The sequence below is a fragment of the Cannabis sativa genome, chromosome 1, assembly GCF_029168945.1.
Source record: "Cannabis sativa cultivar Pink pepper isolate KNU-18-1 chromosome 1, ASM2916894v1, whole genome shotgun sequence".
In the NCBI taxonomy this organism is placed as follows: domain Eukaryota; kingdom Viridiplantae; phylum Streptophyta; class Magnoliopsida; order Rosales; family Cannabaceae; genus Cannabis; species Cannabis sativa.
In genome coordinates, this window is record NC_083601.1 from 43,136,135 (window position 1) to 43,148,956 (window position 12,822).

At 30.0% G+C, this 12,822-nt stretch overlaps 1 protein-coding gene across 1 annotated transcript; it reads right to left on the reverse strand.

Moving 5' to 3' along the window:
* Positions 1-1,196: 1,196 nt before the first annotated feature.
* LOC115707185 (pectinesterase) lies at positions 1,197-7,035 on the reverse strand. Its single transcript, XM_030635062.2, has 2 exons — positions 5,864-7,035; positions 1,197-2,095 (listed from the first exon to the last, which is right to left on the reverse strand). The coding sequence occupies exons 1-2, from the start codon at positions 6,930-6,932 to the stop codon at positions 1,404-1,406; spliced, it is 1,761 nt and encodes a 586-aa protein (XP_030490922.2). The 5' UTR covers positions 6,933-7,035; the 3' UTR covers positions 1,197-1,403.
* Between the last annotated feature and the right edge of the window lie 5,787 nt (positions 7,036-12,822).

Here is a 12,822-nt window from a genome sequence, read left to right on the forward strand (position 1 = left end):
TAATTGTGTTATAATAATGTATGTTATTAATAGTAAAATGTACATTAATCTTCTAATTGAAAAAAGTTCTATTATCTCATTTCATATCTAATAATAGTTACACAATTATATATTTATAGACTTTCACATTCTTTGCAAATTACTAATAAGCACCAATAATATTTTCATATTCTAATATTTTTCAACATTCTCCTCTTGGTGGTAAAATTAAAAATAAAACTAAAAAAATGCACAAACATATAAGGTAAATACTAATTACAGCCCATTTTATCTTCTTTTTATTTTTTTAAGCCCAAGCCCAAAAATCTCTAAACCAACACAATCAATCTTTTTTTTTCCCGAATAGCAATGAGTTGCTCCTTCTGTAATTATTTATATTATTTTTTTTTAATTAAATTCTCTTACATATACAGTCTCACATATATATATTTATCTATACATTTTATCTATATTTTTCTTTTTAAAAAATAAATAAAAAGAATTATTAATATTCTCCCAAAATAGGTTTGTTAGAGAGATATGTGGCTAAGATGATTTTTTTAATTTAAAAAGAGAATATTAATATTTAAAAGATTGTTCAATTTTTTGGGTTTAATTATTGGGTTTATTTGTTAACGGGAGATCAAACCTATATTCTGTTAAACCAAGAAATGCCGTTAGATAGGCACTTTTAATATATAAAGATATCTAAGTACTTTATTTACCGAATCTAGGTACTTAACCCTTTCAAAAATAACAAAATATTTATAAAATTACAGTTCTACAGCTTTTTCAAATTTTACGATTTTTTTTAATAAAAATATGGATTTGTTTTTTCAACAATGTTACACTATGTTGCTTTCGAATTCGAACAGTTTTCATGTTCATTTATATGTGTATTAATAATGTTGTTTTGAATAAATATGGCAAGGAAATCCTGATGGACCAGACAGAGCACCTAAAGATACCATCTATAGCCCAGTCCACATAGCACTACACTAAGGCCCACCCATACCCCACATTCAACTCTCCACGCGGTAGTTATCGGTCCACACACCGACACACGTAGTCAATGTTTGAAGAAGCATGGAGCTCTATTACCAACTAAAAACCCATGATTAGTACCTCTGTTCATAATAAATTTTGTGCCTTTTTTCATTTCATTCCTTAATTTCCTCCTATAATCCAAAAAAAAGTACTCTAAACCCCCATCAATCTAATCAAACTTTGAAAATAATAACATAAATAATATTAAAGTACATTAATACCGATACCCAACAAAATGAACAATTATAAACATACTATACTTGCATCTTAAGAAAACCTTAATAAAATTGTCCACACAAGGCAAATAATAAATTAATTAACGGGGACAATTTAATTAATAAAAACGTAGACGAGATCAAATTATTAAAACAAATAATCTACAAACCAAGAGAGAATGGAAATCCCGTAGCTCTCAACCAGCTCCCACCACCAATGAAATTGCCAGCTGTGTACTGCTGTGCCTCCGTGGCACTTGTAATTACCTCAAACCCCTTCCACGTCACCCTACTCGAGGTACCCGACCCGGCTCCTCTGTTCTGGTACTCCCTATACACCAAAGTATTCAAAGCAAAGCTTCCACTCCACTCGTGCCACCCGGCGGGGACAATGACGTCAGTTATGTCCGATTGCATGACAACTGTCCTGGAATACTCCTTCCAAGGCCTACCCAAGTAAGTAGGGAAGCTGCTCTTGACTGAGGTCAAGTCGGATGTGGATCCGATCCGGCATTTTTGGATCACAATACCCGTGTTCTGGTTCGGGTCAGTCCGACCCTGGGCGGTAACCATGTTCTTCTGACCCGAGTTAGGTCGTCGCGCGTGGATGTCACAGTCTTGGAGCACCGCCGCAGCGTTACCGAAGATGAAGTCTACGGTGCCGGCTACGAGGCAGTTGATGTAGAATTGTCGGTTGGAGTGGACGTAGAGAGTGTCTTGGTAGGCAAGCATATCGCACTTGTAGAATGCGGATAGATCCGACCCGACCCGGAGGGCAACGGCTTGGTGCTTTGAGGGACCCGCTGTGTTTTGGAAAGTTATATCTCTTGCTAAGAATCCTGAACCAACCGCAGCTGCAAAGGGAGGGAAGAATGATAATATGGTAAGAAGAGGGACTAAATTGTAAAAAAAAGTTAATGAGGGGTGTTTGATAAATTTTTAAAGAAATAAATTACAAAAATATAATATAAAATTTTTTGAAAGAAATGTATTATTTTGGGGGGCCAAGATTCCCAATTGATCTAACGTGGATGTGGATCAGTCAAGCACATGAAATCAATTAATTTCTTTTGTCATTGTTGTAGTTGTAGTGTGAAGCTTCTTCTTATCTATATACGTAATAGTAATATTAGCTAGTACTAGTAGTTGATAACAATAAATTTTACATAGTACAATAACACCTATAGACGGTTTCAAAGTTCAAGAGACGATACACGTAAGAGGAAATTTTTTCGAAAAATAAAATCAATACCTAACCTTTCTATCCAGCCTAAAGCTTGTGATTCAAATTGAACATTTTAGTACTATTTATAATATGATCAATAAGGATCTTTTACGACCCTGAAAATAAAGCAGTTAGCAAGCTAGGCTATAGTCGTGAAACGTTTTTGGGACCATCCAAAAATAATTTTGTCGATCTAACACAATTTAATTATTCAGTATATATACATGTGTGTGTACATAACTAGCTACACTAGACTAGAGAAAACTAACTAGTGGTAGCTAGCAAGATGATGCAAGTGTAACTCTAAATTAGAAATCTGTAATGAATTTAAATAATAAAGTCTCACATAAAAAAAATGAGTTGTAGGTATCTAATAATAAGAAATGTAAGTAGGGGAAAATTAATAATGGATAATAAAATTTATGATGACCGAACTTTGTAGAAGCAATTATTAATGAAGTTTAAATATATATATAGAGGGCAAGAACAATGGAGCCCCCTCAAAGAGAGAACCAACCGAAATTAACCAACTACCCAAATTTCTGATCCAATAATTGTTATTTATAGACGTGTATCAACGACCATAAATAAAAATAAGATAAAGTTATATATACGAAGGGTACAAACAGTAAAAAAAACAGATTGAGGAGAAGGATTGGGATTTCGGAACCAACCACCCGATCCAAATGCAGGGACATATATAAGTGACAAGTTTATAGAAAAGAAGGACCAATTCCTTTTGATTGTACCAGTGGATCTAAAAAAAAAGAAACAGTTGACAGTGGCCAAACATGACCGAAAACATAAAGTGACTGTTCAATAATGTTGAACACTTATAAGAACAAAAACAAATATAATGCACATTTTTACGACTAGCGTAGTGTGTGAGTGTGGCCAATAAATATGTGTGTCCCATGAAAGTGTTTTGTTGAGGTTAAGAGGGGATGCACTTATGAGTTATGACTTATCCATATTGTTGTGCGGATGGAATTAATCATGCATGACAGTCAGATATAATCGGTACCCTATTCAACTGCTTACCTTTACAGTTACTTGTAACTTTTTCTGAGAAGCTACATTAGTACTTTAAAAACAAAGAAAAAAAAACAACATTATTGCTAAAAAAGCATGTTGCTTTAGTATGAGTTTTCATATAGAAAACAAAAAAATTGTGTAGTTTACTAAATATTATTTATTTATTTAATCATAGTAGGAATTTTCCTTTCAAGATCTAGACCGCAAATTATGCTATCTAATTAAGGGGAAAATAATATTATTATAGCTGCAATCTATTTTTATATATAAGCGTAACTTCTTTTTTAAAATTGCAAACTATGTATTTAAAATATAAGAGTAATAAGTATATTTTGGTACATTATTTTATTTTAATATTAAAATTGAATTGTGCAATTCAAATCAATTACAAATCACTAGGTATATAATATTTACATTTTTTTTAATATTTACTGAGCTCACAAAACCAAACAAAGATTGAACACAAATTTGAAATAATTAAAAAGTGGAACATTTTGGAAATTTATGCATACCCTAGTCAATATGGTTAAAAGTATGGTTAGGGGACGAAGGTATTTATAATTAATAAGTAATTTTTTATAATTTTTATTAAAATAAAAAAAATGAAATCTAATAATAATTTTACACTCAAAACATGAGTATTCTGTCATTTCTGCTCGTTAAAAGTGGTGCCACACTTGTAGTAATTGTGTGTTAAATCAAATAATGGCAGTTTGTCAGGGAGAGAGAAAAAGAAAAGTCAAAGGTACAAATGGCTTAAAATGCAATCAATATTAAAAGAGACCAATGCCCAAAGCTGTCCTATATTTCTGAATGCGTTGTTCAAATGCAAGGGGGAACATGCCAAATTCACGGCAGACTATAATTTGGAACTTTTCATATCCTTCAATTTAAAAATATCTTCTTTTATTGTCAAATATTGATTTAATCATTCAATAAAAGAAAAATATATATATTTTTGAGTAAAAGAAAATATAAAGACTTTGCTTTTCTACATAAGGTCATAGTCTCATAAATAGTATTATAATAGAGCAGCTGGAAAATTTATTTATTTTGAAAAAAAAGAAAAATTTTACTTAACTAAATGGTTGAAATATTTAATATATGTGATTACTTACCTAATATATTTAAAGGTAGTTGAAAGTGAATCAAAACCAAATATGTCTAATTTTTCAAGATATCGTTTTTCCCTCAACTAAAAAATTAGTAATAAAAGCTCTTTCATTACTATTTATTTTTATTTTTATTTTAAAAAAAATTATTAATTAAAAACCCTTAGCTCTACATGTTCTAAGTAGCTTCAAGCCTCCCGAATTAATTTCCAAAATCAAGTGATTGCAACTAAAAACAGATAAACAGTTTAAGAAGCAGATATCAATATATGAAAATGACTTTTTTTTTTAGAACTGAACTGTTAAAAATTTTTATGTGCACTTCTATTATACCCTACACACACAAAAAAACAGTGAGATAATATTCACTGACTTGTTTAAGAAAAGACTCCAAAGTTACATGTATCTCTCCAACAAAAGTGGACAAAAAAGGATCATATAATATTCTCTTTAGGATGATGTGTACGTACGTACCATTATTTCAGATAACATGCCATTTGCAGTAGTACTAGTGCACGTGGCTAGGCCTATACACAAAATGGACCACAATTGTTGACGTGCAATTGATTTAAGATCAATTAAAAACTATAAATATATTATCTCAAGCTCTAAATCATATAAGTGGCCGGGGTGGGCTATGATGTAAAGCTAGCCGGACAACACAAGTCATCAGGACATGGCGACCGTGACTGGCTGTTTTTGTGTGTTGAAACATTCAACCTTTCTCGACCATCCAGCTTAATAAGATAAGACTCTAATAATAATAATAATAATGTAAAGAGATTTAAAGCTACACTGTCCTAAAACCTACCCCAAAAAACATAAAAAGAAACGAAATGGTAAGTGGCAAATAGTCAATTAGTGTATTTTAATAATAGACACTTTAATTTAACAAATCATACCTCAAAATCATGCTCCCCAGATCTTAATATCTACCAAATAATGTCCATCAAACTTTGATATATACTAAATCATGTCCCTTGAACTTTCATTATAGTAGAATTTTTTTTACTAAAATTAGACAAAAATCCTTAAATACCATCTCAATAGTTATTTTTAACTTATCCTTATTTTTTTTACTTTAGGTGGCTCATGGTGTCAATATATATCATGGCTTTTTGTTTAGATTATATTAATGGTAAAAATTCTAAACGTATAATAATTAATATCCAAAGGTATATGAATAACTAGACAAAAATTAACTTTTTTAAACAAAGAAATTATGGAAGTGAAAAATTAGAAAAACTTACCAACAGTGGCAGAATTGAAGGTTGTGCTCCCATCAACAACATTCCTACTGGCCGTGATAATGGTGTTTTCTCGTCCATCTCCCAAAAACATAATATTCTTCTTTTTCTTAGACACATCCACATTCTCCCTATACACACCAGCCTTAATTCTGATGACGTACCTCGTCTTACTATTATCCGGCGCCGCCTTTACCGCCTCTGATATAGTCTTAAAGTTCCCACTACCGTCGGCAGCGACAACAACATTCGGGGTAACACTAGACGACTGCAAAAGCCTTCTGTCGGCCGCCGAAAGCCACTGAGGCCAGCCGTGTTCGTCAACGGCCGTAAAATCATGATCTTCACGGAGTTTACGGCCATTAACGGTACCGGTAACTCCCATTCTCTCGGTGGCGATGTCGGTGTCGGTCATGTTCTTGATCATAGCAAGTACGTTACTACACATTTGCTCAATGTGTATCTCGCCTTTGAGCAAAGCCTCTCGCACGTGCTGATCAGCTTTATCGTGCGAGAATCCATCCAAACACGTCTCCTGATTGGTCATTGCTGAGCTAAGTAGTGTCTTCAGATCGTCAGCGTGTTGGGCTAACGACTTCTTGTTGGGGTAATCTTCTAGATCTTCTTGAACTTCGTGAAGCTCGTCAAGAGTCTCGTCAATGTTCTCTAAACAGTCGTGGAGAGCAGCTTTCTCTCTCTTAGTCAGTCCTTTACGGGTTTTGTAAAGCTTACTCACTGTGAAGTAGCTATGTTCAACTGCAGTGATTGTCAGGTTTACTGAGGCTTCAATTACATCTTTTTGTGACGAAACCTTTTTGGAACCACCTGCCGCTACGGCAGAGTAGCAGAGCTCTGGAAACCTTGTTATGCTACATGAGCTTTTTAGTATGGCGTGAGTTTTTGGGTCGGTGATGAGGTCACCATTGTTTTGAGATTTTCGGGAATTCACTCCGGCGACAATGCCGACTACGGCGGCGACTACAACTAGTGTTGCGAAAAGAGCTAGAAAGACCTTCTTGCCCTTTTTGCTTTCTGCTGGCTTTCCACCCAAATATTCTGTTGCGCCGGGCATTTTTCTTTTTTTTTCTTAAGAAAAAAGGGAAAGAGATTTGGGATGACAGAGTAGAGAGTAGGAGTATGAATGGAGAAGGCTAACTTAGGTATAATATATAGGGCTCGTTTGGAACGTCGTATTAGGCCGTATTGTATTGTATTGTATTATATTGAATTGTATTTTATGTAATATTTTTATGTAAAACTATATGTGGTATTAACTTTTATAGACATCTAAATATATAATATTTTAGTATAAATTAAAGTTTAACATAGTATTATACAAAAATATGATATATAATCCAATTCAATATAATACAATACAATACAATACGACCTAATACAACGTTCCAAACGAGGCCATAAAGAATTGTAAGGGGTATTATGGAATGAGAATCATTGTCCCCTTTCCTCTTTGTTTTTACAACTTGGTTTTTTTTTTTTTCATATGACCTTTTTTAAAGTAAGGAATACAGTTCACATATTATTATTATTATAATATAAATTAGTCTGTAATCCAATTAACGAATTGATGTGAAATTTTAAATTGGGTAACTAACGTACGAAATAAACTACAAGATTTGATAATTTTGTATGTATGCGGGATTAATACAAGTTTGAACATATAGAAAGGAGATTCTCGGTCGAGATACCTCCAACTATTAATTTTGGAAGTTATCATATTTACCAAAAAACAAATGAGAATAGGTAATTGGACTTCTGAGATAGTACAACTCTTTAAATAGAGTTACTAATAAATAGATAATATTTTCTATCAATATCCACAATTAATTATAATAATATTTATCAATCAATTAGGTAATAAATAAATGGTGACTATTAATATTTAACATTATTTAGTTAACTACCAAATTTTAATTTTGAGTTATTAAAAAATATTAATTTTAAGTCAAAAAATTAATTAGAATGAAACAATTAATTGTAATTAATTTTTTAATTTAAAAACAAAAAACAAAGTGTATTTTGGGTTTTTTTTTTTTTTTAATTTTTCACATTTTAAATATTTTTTTTTTTATATTTTTACAGAAATCCACATAACAACCAAAACCTAAATCGCAACCCAAATCAACATAGAAAATACTGGAGCAACCGAAACTGTAAAAAAAAGTTAAAAAATGGTATAGGAAGTGATTCTCTAATTTTTTAATTACAATATTGTCTTTTAAAATTTTATTTTTGAAAAACAAAAATGTGTTCTATAATCGTTGTTTTTCAATTTTATAAACAAAAAAAACAAAAGAGTGTTTTATAAATTTTATTTTTATTTGTTAATTTTAAGTAAGTCGATTTTGTATCTTGGTTTGAGATCAGGGTCAGGTCTCCAGGTCCAGTACTGGGGCGAGGTTTGGGTCTAAGTTCGAGGTCCGAGTTTGGGTTGGGCTAAGGTCGAGGTTGGTTTCGGGTTCAAGGTTGGTCCGAGTCCATGTTCTGAGGTCGAGTTCGCGTTTGGGTCTAGGGTCTACGTCCGGGTCTGGCTTCGGGTTCGACTCCAGGGTCAGGGTCCGGGGTCTGAGTTTGGGGTTTGCATCCGGGTTCGAGTTTCGGTCCAGGTCGAGATTCAGAGTCCAAGTCTTGGGTTCGAGGTCAGGGGCTAATGTTTGGGGTCAAGGGTCCGAGATCAAGGTCAAGAATAGACCCTAGGGTTTGGGTCTGGGTCCAAGTTCTAAGGTCTAAGTTGGGGTCGGAGTCAAAAATTTTGACTAAGAACAAAATAATTGTTGAAAAATACTTTATATTATTATCATCAATAATATTGAAATAATTGATGCATTAAATTGTGTACAAAATGTTAAAATTTAAATAATATGCACGTTTATGATCAAGTGGCTGAAGCGGAGCGTTTTGTCTTTTATGTGACTCGGTTAACTTGTTCTATTAAACTGTTCAAAAAAAAAAACTTGGTCCATTAATTTTTTATTATCAATTAATTTGTATTCAATCACGTGTTTCAATAATATCCTCCATTAATTCATATCAAGTTGTACGACAAATTTTTTGAACTCCATGTACATGTGTCGTAAAAAACTATACAGTGAGATCAGACTCAGAGTCACTCCCTTTCGAAAACCAAAAAAATTAAAAAAAAAAAAAACAATCAGTCACACTCATATTTATTTACAATATCTAGAAACTTACCGCAGTATACTAATTTAAGATTACTTTAGTCATCGTTATTCGTGTGTACCCTTAATGTAACAAAGATATTGATAAAAATAATTATTACTTTTAGTCCAAATAAATTTTGTGATCAATAATCAATATTTCAATATTATTCCTGTTATCATGAACCTAACAATATTAACAAATTTAGTAATAATTTATATATAAATATCATTTTTTAATCACAAATATAATGTTATATATGGTGTACAATATTCAATTTATAAAAATAAATTATATTATTTTAAGGAAAAGAATCTTTAATTAGCAGCTAAATTTTCGTTTGGTACTCAAAAAAATAAAAAAAATAATTTATGTCATAAATATATTAGTAATTTTTTATTATAAATAAATATTTAAATTTAATTTTTAATAGTAAAAATATTAAATTATATTTTTAGAACATTATACTTGACATTAAGTGTAAATTTAATATTCATCTATTATGTTTATATATTGTATTTAAATAAAAAAAAAATTAATATTTTGAACTGATCAAAAACTCTCATGTGATCACCAACGTATGAAATTTACGAAAATTTCAAAAATATAATTTATATATTATTAATTAAATATTTATCTATAACTAATTAAAAATTACACTTAAATATTCACACCTGAAAAATATTTTTCTTTTTTTTTTTTAGAAATTTCACACCTGAAAAATATTTAAATACAACTTCTCTCATATATCTCGTTTTTATTCCTTTCTATTAAAAATAAAAAAGTATATAGTTCAAAAAGAAAATGATTAAAAAGAAGAATGGCATCCCAATCCTCGAATCTTTTCACATCTATTATTTAAAAGGACTATTTTAATAAATAATACTTTTCACAATTTTCTCATCTATTTTGCATATAAAAAATAAAATTTTCAATATACCTGAGTGCTCTCCATGTGACATTTTAACTTTTTGTCTATTTCTCATCCCTTTCATCTATATATAAAGATATAGCTTTACACGTGTATATAGGCATAAGCCAATTATAAATAAAGGTGCAGGATTAATCTATATTTTAAAAAAGTTGGGGAATTAATATGTATTGTTTGTTCATAAAAATATGAAACTCTAGCTCATCATCAAATTTAAACTTGTCGTCCAATTGAGTTTAATTAATTTCATTTTAACTTTGATGTATTATATACAACTCCCATTGTTATTATTAGACCTATATAACTATATATAGATTGATTACGTATTTTAATTAATTTCTTATTAGATTTCTTCATTTTTTATTATTGAGGTTAATAGCAAATTAGATTTCTACTTATTTGTAATTATTAATTAATTAAGATAGACCGAAATTTTATGTTATTGTCTGAAAAAAATAAAATCTCACCATGCCTCCCATCTATTGAACATTTAAACTTTAGATCTCTCTAAACCTTAAACTCTAAACCTAGATAGTAATAACTTTGACACATCACATTAACCACATTTGACATCATTATATAATTTAGGTTTTTCTTTTTATTGTATCTTTCAACCAATATTAGTACGTACGTACGCAAGTTCCTACTATAACAAATTGAGCAGAGCTCTGATCACTTGCTTTGGTGTTTTTGAAAAGATAAATAAAATATCCATTCAAATATAAAAATATTTAATAATTAATTAATAAGATATAAAATTTAGACAACTGAAAAAAATCAATTCATAATTAAATTATCGCTAACGATATTTAAGAAATATTTAATCAATCAAAACAGAATATTTGCTGTGAATAAAAGAACAATTAAAATTAACATAATAATATAGCAATTGATGATAGGGTAGAGCCTTGGACTAGATCAAGTAAGAATCAAAGCTAATGTGGATATTGAAATTTTTTATTATGGTAATATTGTCATATATAGTTCTATAGTTGTGTGGCCCAAGAGATCATCATGATACTTTCATTAAAGCTATTTTCAAGTGTAGTGGGCAATTGGATCTAGCTGAGGTTTTTAGAATCAAAGAAGCGTTAAGTTAGATCGTGAGTGGCAAGATTGAAACAAATTATTTTGTTGTTGTGAAAGTCATTCATAGTGTGCAACTTCGAACTCATACGGTACGTCGTTCTCAACTGTGTAAGTTAAGGAATGTATTTTTAATTTTTATTAAACGTTTTGCTAATAAAATAGCTCATTTCTTGGCAACAACCTCTTATTGTCATCATAGTGAGTTTTCTATCTGCTAAGTTTAAAACATTAGGCTAATTATTGATTTTTCCTCCCGAATTTTGACATGTACCAAATCATGCCCCCTGAACTTTTTTAGCCGTTAAAAATTCTCCCTGAACTATTGAGATTGTTAGATTTAAGGACTTTTGTCTAATTTTAGTAAAAAATTATAACATGGATGAAAGTTCAAGGGGCATGATTTAGTACATATCAAGAGGGGCATGATTTGGTAGATATCAAAGTCTGGGAAGCATGGTTTAGTACATAAACAATCACTGAAACAGTAAAATTAAATAAAATTAGACAAAAGTCTTTAAATTTAACAATCTCAATCTTCGGGGGAAATTTTTAACGGCCAAAAAAATTCAGGGGGAAAAATTACTAATTAGCCAAAACATTATTTATTTTAATAAAATCTTATCTTTCTAGGTTTTTTTATTTTTTATTTTATACTTTAAAATGGTTTTTTAATTATTTTGTATTTTTTTTACAGAATTCTAAATAGAAATCTCTATAGCAACTAACAGAGCAATTTAATAAAATCTACATATAGCAATTCACGTAAAAATTACTAGAAGGAGTAAAACAGTAAATTTAAAAAATAATATATGTATATGAAGTAATTAAAAAATAATATTATAGTAATTAATTTTCGGTAATTTTCTAACACTGAATTCAAGAAAGTGACAGTACGTGGCTGTGAAAGTGAAAGATGGTTCCAAGTAAGTACAGTAAAAGCTAATTAAATGAAAATTTAACCTAAGCTAGTCATTCTTTTCTTTTCTTTTTTATCGTACTACGTACAATATTGAGGATGGGCAGTGGTCTCGTCAGCAGGCAGTAATAACAAGGGTCTTAAATTAGCTTGTCAATTAATTACAATAATATTTCTTTATTGATTTCATCAACTTCCAACGATCGATACAGACTTTCTATACGTATTATTTCTGCTATTTATTGGAAAAGACAGATAAATAAATCCAAGCTTTAAATAATTAAGAGTGTACTACTCTTGTTAGCCGTTGTTGCATATTTATTTCATGAGATGCAGAGTTGAGATTAAAATAATCATAGAAAATTAATAAACATTTTCGGGTATAGTGAGCCAAATTAATTGATATTAATAAACTTATTTTTAAAAAAATATATATTAATTAATTAACAAATACAGATATACAATACATTTAAAATAAAAAATTAATTATTAGATATTATATATACTAGAATTGAGAGTATATATGATGATGACAACTATGATCTGCTCTACCAAGTAGCACACGTGAAGAATTCAGGAAATGAATCAGTCAAAATATTAAATAAAAAAGGAAGAAGACGACAGTCAATACTTATATTCATACGACAAACTTCACATGCTCCCTACGAAAATATAAATATATATTAATGGATAAAGGAGCATGCGCTATATATAATAATTCATTATTAAAATACAAAATAGTAAAACTTATTATAGGAAACTTATATATGTAAGAATAACTTCTATTGATTTATTATTAAAAAAATTATATTCTAAACATGAGTAATAATATAAAATTTAATTGTAAGC

Coding starts and splice junctions, on each gene's coding strand:
- LOC115707185 (XM_030635062.2), bottom strand. CDS start 6,932: ATGCCCGGCGCAACAGAATATTTGGGTGGAAAGCCAGCAGAAAGCAAA. Junction 2,096..5,863: donor CTTCAATTCTGCCACTGTTG/GTAAGTTTTTCT, acceptor CTCCCTTTGCAG/CTGCGGTTGGTTCAGGATTC.